The 9760-nt window shown below is 37.2% G+C and overlaps 1 protein-coding gene across 2 annotated transcripts in view; it reads right to left on the bottom strand.

Moving 5' to 3' along the window:
- The window catches only part of lyn (LYN proto-oncogene, Src family tyrosine kinase), a 17423-nt gene extending 7783 nt beyond the window's left edge, over positions 1-9640 (bottom strand). The window contains exons 1-8 of one of the 2 annotated variants that reach the window (XM_035671310.1): positions 9473-9640; positions 5281-5417; positions 4619-4667; positions 3583-3688; positions 2587-2685; positions 2205-2308; positions 1945-2094; positions 1526-1678 (exon numbers count right to left, since the gene is read on the bottom strand). In XM_035671310.1, the coding sequence (XP_035527203.1) occupies positions 1526-1678; positions 1945-2094; positions 2205-2308; positions 2587-2685; positions 3583-3688; positions 4619-4667; positions 5281-5412 (793 nt within the window). In that variant the 5' untranslated portion in view covers positions 5413-5417; positions 9473-9640. The remainder of the gene's footprint in view (positions 1-1525; positions 1679-1944; positions 2095-2204; positions 2309-2586; positions 2686-3582; positions 3689-4618; positions 4668-5280; positions 5418-9472) is intronic. The other variant, XM_035671311.1, reaches the window with a different exon arrangement.
- Between the last annotated feature and the right edge of the window lie 120 nt (positions 9641-9760).

The raw sequence follows: 9760 nt of genomic DNA, 5'->3' as shown, positions 1-9760 counted from the left end.
TGTGTGTGTGTGTGTGTCATCACCACTCCCAAATGTCTGATGCAAATCTCCTATCAGACTCACACATTTCCTACATAGATGATAAAACTGACAACGCCGATCTTCCCGGGCCATGCATGGAAACATCTGAGTATGTTTTACACAACAGCAGTCAGTTCTGACCTAAAACTATGTAATACACCTAAAGGGTAACAAAAGAAGGAAGTCATTTTTGTTTTAATTAGGGGGAAATGGAACTTCCACGTACTGTTCAATTCTGAATTTAAAGTAAATACAAGAATGGAATTGGAAATCCTCCAACCTGCACAAGTGAACAAGACACATTCCCCTTTAGTCCAGTCAAGGTATTTGCAGTAATCTTAAAGCTGCTAATATAAATGCATTAGGGAGGGTATGGTGTAACTGTGTGGAAGCTTCTTTCTCGCACCAAAGATAATTGTAATCGTAAAAATTAGGATTGCCTCTTCAGTAGAAGGTTTTGCATTACTAAAATGGGTAAATGTAATTCATACATCATCATTTCATTTGTTTAACCACCTAGACTATGAGACATTTTAAAAGGAAAAGCTCAATTCCTCTTCCTGTTTTTTGGTGTCAGAAATGTCTGTGAAATTAGATACAATGTGAAATGTAGACTTACACACAGATTGTCTTCTTGGTAATCATATTGGTGTCTTAGAGTAAAGTAAGTGGAAATGGACTTGTAAAATATACTTGGCCAGAGGTAACCAGAGTACCCAGAGGCTCTCGTAATGTGTAACCATTTGAACAACAAGCCCTTTGCAATAGAAATGGTCTGGCAGTGCCTACATTTTTCTACATAGTTTTGCTTATTGTGATGTAATTTCTTTGAGTATCCTGAAATGTTTCATATCCCTAAAATCTGTACAACCTAAGCTAAAAGGTTATATAAGTTAATAAACCATAACATTGAAAAAAGTATTGAAATTGAGTCATGAATATAAAAAATAAATACACCTTTTCTTTCCTCACATTTTTTTAAATTAAAAAAAGAAACATAGTGATTCAAAAATGTTTAGAGATGCACTCAACTGTATGGAAGCCCATTTCTGCTTTGGAAAAAAAAAATGATTCTGTAAGTCATTATAATGACATGATATATGACACAAAATGTGTCATATATGCTGTGCATATATGAGTACAGTCCATTTACCGTTTACTAATCCCTTACATGTGCAGACACTTAAATGACAGTGGCTTTTCGATTTATGTACCTGTTATAATGCTGAAAAACTGTACTACGTTAATGAGGTTGTGATAAATGTCACACAGCAGCCTTTTTTTTGTTAAAAAAGGTGGTGTTATTAACACATTGTCGGGGTGTTATTATCACGTTGTGGTGTTATTATTACCATGCCCAACCCCCTAACCTGAGGGGCCAGTGTGCTGTCTTTAGTCACATGTCCTAACTGAGACCAACCCCTCTATCCACTCTTGGGCAGAAGAAGCTGTTCCTAGTCAATGTTACTGGTTGAATTAAGGCTACATTTCTATCCTTACTCACCCATCCAGACTTCTCCAAACTGACCAGCTCCGAGTTTCTTCACCATCTTAATAGAATCTTTGGAAATCTCCCAGGCGTCTTTATCCCACGGCTTCTGAGCTTTGGGTTTTACACAGGAACGGTCCAGTTTGCGACACAGGCCATCCGCTTTGTCTGGAAGATACAAACAAACAAACACTGAGAACCACAGCATCCTTACTTTAGTGTTCAATATTTTGTGGTAATGCATAATTGGCATATTCAAATAATTCTAATTTTAGGAAGAAAACATTAGCCATGAAGTCTACATTTCTAAGTAAAGGTCTTTAGACAACTAATAACAAAATCAACAAAGAATACCAAGCATATTGGAGGAGTAGGGGGACATTTGTTTGAATAAAGGATATCAAGCACCATTCATTCATCCCAGCCATACTCACTGTGGTAATGTTTGATCATGGCGCTGATGTCACTGAAGGAGATTTTAGGAGAGATGTAGAAGCCGCCATTATCCATCATCCTGATCTTATAGTGTTTGACTGAATCTGTCCCCTGAGAGTCTACGTCTCTGATGGACAATGAGTAGCTTCCTTTGGAAGAACCATCAAGTGAAAGAAAATGACTAGCGATTCCATATAGTGAAAGCGGAGAATGTTTGTGAATGTGCCTCTGTCTCTCGGGGCTATTGTGATTTCCATACCTTTTGATGTTTCACTTTCCCTGATAAGATAAGAGCCTGGTTTGTTAGCAGGAGCCAACAGCTGCCTCTCTGCATCCTTTCTCGTGATGTCCTTGAAAAACCACCTGCAATGAACAGGAAATGCACTGAATAAACAAAATGGACATATTTTAAATATTCATGAAAATCATCCTTTGTGAGTGTAGATTAAATATGAGAAGTTAATAAAGAATCAATAGTACACACTCTGTAATTCATGTAGATGAAGTCTTTTTCTACAGTATACATTGTGATGTAAATTGTAGCATGAAACCAAATGTTTGTCAAATCAAACATCAAACCTTTTTCAGAAAACAAATCAAAAGCAGTTTACTGAGTAATTTATTGAGATGCAGCTACTCACTCTTCTGTTTCCATGGTGTCAGCTTGGGCAACATAATTGGATGGGATGAATCCTTCTTTGTTGGTTGTCAGTGACCTTGCTTTCCACCACTCCCCATGCCTGCAGGAAATATTTTTATTTTAGCACACTTATTGTATATCTTTGTCAGTGTTTACAGAGTAACATCTGTAAAACCTCCTCTTGAAATGCTAGACCAAAAGGTCATACAAAATTTAGAACATTAATATAGCAGCAAACAACTATTTTCTGTGTAAAGATAGAAGAATGGCATCCTGAGTAGCTTGTTTTGAGAATATTTTCACATCCTTGCGAATTAAGGGTTTATTTTGACCAAACCAGCATTGGTGATTGTTGGAACAGGGGAAAGACTACAAAGATGATATTATTTTGTTTCTGTCCAGTTTAAAGTGTGTTTTCCGATTATCTGCAAGGTAAAATTACTGGTCTGGTGGGCCGTAGCTTCTATTTGTTTCAGTCTGAGATGGTCTAAAATTATAACCTTTAAATGGCTTTAAAGTAGAAGAAAATGATTTTCTTACATACCATTCATAAGCTTGTTTCAATGCTTCATTGTCATTCTGTGAAGCTTACAATAAGAGGAAGTATGTTTTTTAATGGATGCACCACTTCATCAAATCAAAACCTGTCTTGTGTCTTAAGCATCATTTTATGAGTGCTTCTGCAAATTCAGCCTGAAATATTTTAACATCACTTGAAACTTTAGGACATTCACCAGAATCTAAAGTATGTTTTGTGAGTTTGAACAGCTTTTGGTGACGCAAGAGTCTGTAAAGACGGGTGGACCAGTGGGTCTATCCGGGTTGAAGGGTTTACGGTGAACTGTACTCGACTGCAGTTAAAACGGTGCTCCATTTCGTTGCTTGTGTAAGCGTTCATCTTTGGTTCTTGCTGTCATGCTGCAGTAGTATATAAATGATTAATAACATATCCTGAAGTTGAATCAGGCTACCATCAATATCAGATGGTATCACTCACTCCTCTAAGATCTTCATCTTCTCCCCCTTCTTGAATCCTAAGTCGTCGGGATGCACAGCTTCATACGGGTAAAGGCTGACCATTGTTTTACCAACCCCCTTTTGCTCTAATTGGGGAAACAGAAAAACATATTGATATGTTAAATACTGTACAACATAACAAACAGGCCCATGGCCTATTTATCCTACAGTCTGTGCATCATTCAGAAACATCAGACACAGAAAGCTCAGCATTCATGACCAACATGCTAGTGATGGTTTGCATTAAGCTAACATTAGTCTGGCATATGTAGTTTAGCTTGGTCACTAGCTTTACTAACTGGATATTTAGTAGCATTTAACAATGTGGTAACATTAAAAGTTCATAAATGTTGAAGTCCATCACATGTCTATATGTAGCCCGTATTCAATGAGTTGATCGCTGCATTCTAAAATTCAGACACAAGCTAACATGAGGCTTTAGCAGTCCTGGATTGGCCAGTTTAAGTGGGCCTTTGTACAGTGTTTCGCTGAGCCCTTGACGGTAGAATAGTGACACAAAGAGAGAATTTTCTAAAATGACTTTAGATACACACTTAATTTGGCAAACTCAGACTGCTGCATGTGGAAGATGGGAAGAGATTAGGCTACTTCACATGCAGAATGGAGAGCAGAAATTATAACAGGGGCCACTTCCATTGTACATATGGGCATGTGTGTACAGTACTAAGAAAACTCTTGACAGGAAACCCCTAAATAATACTACAATGACAACTAAATACCCAGCTAGCAAGGCCAGTGACCTAGATAGCTACCTCATGCAGGCTTCAGACCTAATTTTAATTTCATCACTGGTGTCATAAACTGTAGTAACGTGTTTGTAGAAATGTTAAACATATAGTCCAAACAAGGGTAGACTACTTCTGGAATAGCACTCACTTAGCTTTCCTGGCTTTTCTTTTACTAATGGAAAATGTGTTTTTATACCAGTACAACACAAAGTAAGTAGGCCTAAGAGAGAATGAAACAAACATCATGAAGGAAAGAATGTTGCATACCTTCCAGCTTTTGGAACACCTGACCGGGTAACAGGGAGGTATTCTGCAACTGCAGAACAAGAGTTTTCTATTAGAAACAATGTAAAGGTTATATGATAACAGAGAGAACAATAACCTAACACAATAGTTATAGTATTCTACTATCTATCTATCTATCTATCTATCTATCTATCATCTATCCTATCTATCTATCTATCTATCTATTCTAATCTATCTATCTATCTATCTATCTATCTATCTATCTCTTCCATTATTTTAACTGACATAGTTATGTAGACTAGAGTCTTTCACAATCTTTTTATTTCCCGAAAGACGTCATTGTGTGAGAAAGGGAAGTTCTGTATCTGAGTAACTATTTCCCTATAAATAGCAAAGGGTGTACCTGAATTATAAAATACTCTGTTGAGAAGAATTGAAATTGTCCACAGATTATGGGTATTTCCATTTTTACTATTCCCTTTGTTCAATCTTTAATTCACCAAGGCACATTTAAAACCCGAAATGCATGTTTTAATGCTGTTTTATACTTTTCATTGATTTTCAGTGTGTGCTGAGATCAGCCCCACAACACTTTACATAAGTTATCTCAGAGAGCAGAAATGTGTCTTATTGTCTATTACTGAAATTCTGGTTTTGCTCAGTGCAGCTGTCTGACTACTTACTATGTTGTTTTTTGTATTGGAGGTGGGGTCTCTGACATAGTGCGTTTGCTCAGTACGTACAGGCTGCTGGCTCATCTTCCCCTCCACAACTCCGCTCAGACCTTCGCTCAGCGTGGACTTCATACAGCCCATCCTGCCTGCATGAGGAAGTGAGAAAAAGGAAGAGAGAACTGGATGGTGACTCATTTACCATAGAGCTGATGAAACAAACATTTAAAATATCTGGTACCAAACACCTGTGACCTTTCAGCTGTTGCATGGAAAAATTACACAGAACCAAACCAGTGGCATGTTCAGGAAATGCCCATATTCTTAGAAACTAACAAGCAGCAGCAGGTGTGAAAAAACCTAAACCCTAATGTGCGGCCTAAAGGTTGACCAGTGTACGCACAATATAGTCAATATAATCTGTCCTCAAATATTTAATCCATAAGAAACAGTAGTTATCAAACTGTAGTATTATTAGTGCTACTTCACAGTGCTCTGGTCTGCTGTATGCATCCTATCCCAGTCCATTCAGTGTAATAGAAGATTTATTGCTGCAGTTTTCTGTAATGTCTTTTATTCTTGTGGCTTTGGGATGGTCTGTTTTCTGCTTACCAGCAGGAAGCCCACAAACACTGACACACCATAACATTTACACTTAAACCTCAAGAGATTCCTGTGTGACAAGGGAAGCTGTAAAGAGCCACTAAAGAAAAAGACCAAATGAACACGACCTAGATAACCTCGATGATTAGAGTGTAGTAGCAGCAGTAGTAGTAGTAGTATATGATGTGTGTGTGAATGAGGTGTATTTCATGCAAAATGTTGTGAAGCTCTGTGATAGTGTATAGTAGCCTTTTAACAATGGATGGTTTATGGCTTCTGTTTTTTAAGCCACACTGGCAGCTTCACAGCATGTGGGTGCTTGGAATTCTTTTCATTGACACCTTCTGGCACTTTATACACGTTATACTCTCAGCTGTGCGCAGTCATTTTAAAAAAGCATAAAAAAGAAAAACAGAACAGTCGTTAGTACACATCCCAAAGTCACCTGCTGTTTAAGTTTAAGGGAAACACACACCGACACATACACCTTGCTAGGTTGCATAGTTATAAATACATTTTTATAATTTATAAAGAAATTTTGTGGTACATTTACTGGGATCATGTGAGTGTCCTTATGCTATAATGAAATGTGATAAGGCTGCTCTCAACAGTGCAGACTCATAAACATCCATCACAGCTTCTGTTGGATGTGTTTTCTTCCCTGGTGAAACCTGGCATATTTATTTAAACTTTGGACCCGTTAGAGAATATTTAACTATGTTGCCAGTTCAGGTTTATTAGTATACTGTTGATTAAATACTTAATATTTCCTTCCTCATTGTTAATCGCTTAATGCAATATTAAGATTATATTAGATAAGACTGTAGACAGACTAATAACTGTATTGATACAATGCAGGGAAACTGAGCCATCACTGTAGCAGAAGTACATGTTGGTTATAATGCAACACCTGTTTTATAAAACAGGAAACTAAAGTGCATGCTTGAACGACACAAACAGACAAGAGGAACAGCCTGAGCTTGTCCTGCGGGCCAGTGGATGCTCTTTAAAACAGCAGAACAACTAGAACGTTAAGGGGACAATGACTCGTAAACTAAATGCTGTGTCTGGCAAGTCAGAAAACAAAGTAGGTCACATGTCATAGGTCAAGAGGAATTACCTATGAAGAAAAACCAACCATAAACAATCCATAGTAAAATCATAAAGATCAGTACTTTTATCCCCAAGGAAATTAAGTTTGTAATATATGTTTGAGTAATAGCATGCTAAACAATGAGGTCCTCCGTGAGATTCAGGTTGCAAAAGCAAGTGTAGTAATGAAGAACTGGACTGGACTGGACTTAATATGACATGAATCTTTAACAAGGGTAGGGAAGACAAACAAAGACTCTTCAGCCATACAAGCAGCTCTCTGAGGCTGCACTTTGACCCTAATGCTAACGCTAGCATGGCAACATTTTCTCTCTGACAAAGCTGAGATACTGATGTTAGCAGCTATAATGATTACCATATCCCCCATCTTAGATTAGTCAGCATGCTAACACACTCACAATGACAAAGCTAAGCTGCTAATGTTTAGCAGACATAACGCTTTTGGCTTTTAGCATGCTAACAGTTGCTAATGAGCAGTAAACACAAGTTGAATGTTACTAGTTTTTCAGGTTTTTAATCATAAACCAAAGGATTGGACAAATGACATTTGGACCTGATGATGGCACTAGATGAAACGATGGGATTCCCAGAGTTATTACAATGCATCCCAAAGGGGGACATGAATGTGTGTACCAACTTTCATTGCAATCTATCCAAAGCTGTTGACATTTCACTCAAATGTAAACCTCATTGGACTCTACAGTGTAAAGGTCAGGGGATCACCAAAGTCGTAAGGATTCATCGACTGGGAACCATGAATGTATGTAGGCCTACATCATTTTGTGCCAATCCATTTAGTTGTTGTTAAGTGAAAACTTTGAAATGAATGTCAACGTGAATGTTTGTTGAGATACTTCAGTCCAGACCAAATTGGTGGACTGACTGACATTGCTATACCTAGAGCCACACCATTAGCCTGGCTAAAAACTAGCCACCTACATTCAATATACTGTAAAACCTGATGAGTTGGTTCAACAGCATCAAACCGTTTTACTTTATTAACTCAATTTAAGCATGACAACATTTTTGATTTGATTTCAAGTTTTGATTTGATTTTGAGATTATGAGTAACTCAAGTATTTATTATTAAGGTAACTCAGGTAAATGAAGTTAATTGTAGTTACACTCATATGCAGCCTTTTTCCAAACTTATTTAAAATGTGTGAACATAATTTATCTGAATAAAGTAACTTAAATGCATCGTCTTTATACAAATGTTACCAACAAGTTTTACTTAAGTTTTCATCCACTAAGGCAACTTATTACATTACCTGTCAAAACAGCTGACATACAATAAAAACAATTTATAATTAAATGATTATCAAAAAATGAAGCTATACATCTTTATAATGCTTACACTTTTGAAATGATATAAAGTCAACTTCAAGAAAATGAGTCAGTGGAAATATATCACCAATACTGCACACATTTAAATGCACTCAAAACAACTATTCATTTTTCTGTTTAATTCAAGTGAGTGAGTCCAGTTTTGTTTGGAGGATTAATTTATGTGAACTTCTTCTTCTTTTATTAATATATGTTGTCAGGTTTTACGGTTTACAAAAAGCATTAAAATCTCTAATAGCAGCATATCATATAACATAATAGAGTTTTGAGGCATGCAAACAAAAGTGGTTACTGTCCTCAAAGATATTCGGGTGTCAGATTTAGGTCAGGGGCTGAAATGGATCTCACTGTTTGGACAACAATTAGGTTAAAAAAAAAAAAAAGGTTCAAACACCATCACCACCAATGTTTAAATGGAAATATCAGTATGGGTGCTGGGGTTAGGTGCATAAAAAAGTTTTGTAGCCAACAGTTTGGCAGTTTGTTATTGCTTATGTGTTTCATTGGTTCAGTGCCTCTGTTATATTTTTAACTTGACAGTCAGCAAACAGCCGGAAACCAAGGATCTGAACAGATTAGGAGCCGACGCACACACACACTCTCTGGGCTATGCCATGACCACTATAGAAACTTCCTCCTTAAACAATGGACTTAGCCAAAGACGGGAGTGGTAAAGAAATGAAAGATTAAGAGAGGAGATGAACCACTGCAGAATTTCACTGCAACTAATGCAAATAAGGACAAATACTGCATAGCCACCTAAGACCTACACCAATTAAAGTTTAACTGGTGGTTTCTTACAATTTACTAAATATTCTTTTAATAAGAGGTGTTTGTCAAAACTATGACAAAACCATACTTGAAGTTCCATAAAATCATCCATAGTGAGGTTTGAGGAAAATCCAACAATAGCTAAAACATTAAAAAAAAAATTATATTCAAAGTAACTTTCTGAAATGGATTGTGACATTAAAAAATCACAGATAAGCCAATAATTTCCAGTCTAGTCAGTCAAAATGTACCTTTACCTACACATTATACTCAGTTAACCCTTCTGTTGTGTGTGAGTGAGTAAGAACAGACTCACCTGATGCACATCTCTGATTGGTGTCATTCACACATAGCATGCATTTGTGCTTACCTCTCTGAGTGAGTATATCCCTGGATAAGGAAACAGTTTTTAGTCCTCAGCTTTCTTCTCTGTGTTTTTCATCAGATTGGCGGACTGACAGACTGGCTGTATTTGGCAAGTGGGCCAGCCGGTCGACAGACAGGACTGTTACTCTCAGCCACCAGAATGAGGAACTTCAGAGAAACCAGTCAGGGGATTTTTCTTTCTTACTGAAACTTCCTGGTACAATTGTCTAATGATTATTTGCATAATCAGCACCACACACAGACACACACACACACACACACACACACACAC

This window comes from Morone saxatilis, unplaced genomic scaffold, assembly GCF_004916995.1.
Source record: "Morone saxatilis isolate NCDOM2014 unplaced genomic scaffold, NCSU_SB_2.0 Contig23, whole genome shotgun sequence".
Lineage (NCBI taxonomy): Eukaryota > Metazoa > Chordata > Actinopteri > Moronidae > Morone > Morone saxatilis.
The sequence above is the reverse complement of the archived record's forward strand: the minus strand, read 5'-3'. Positions and strand labels throughout refer to the sequence as shown.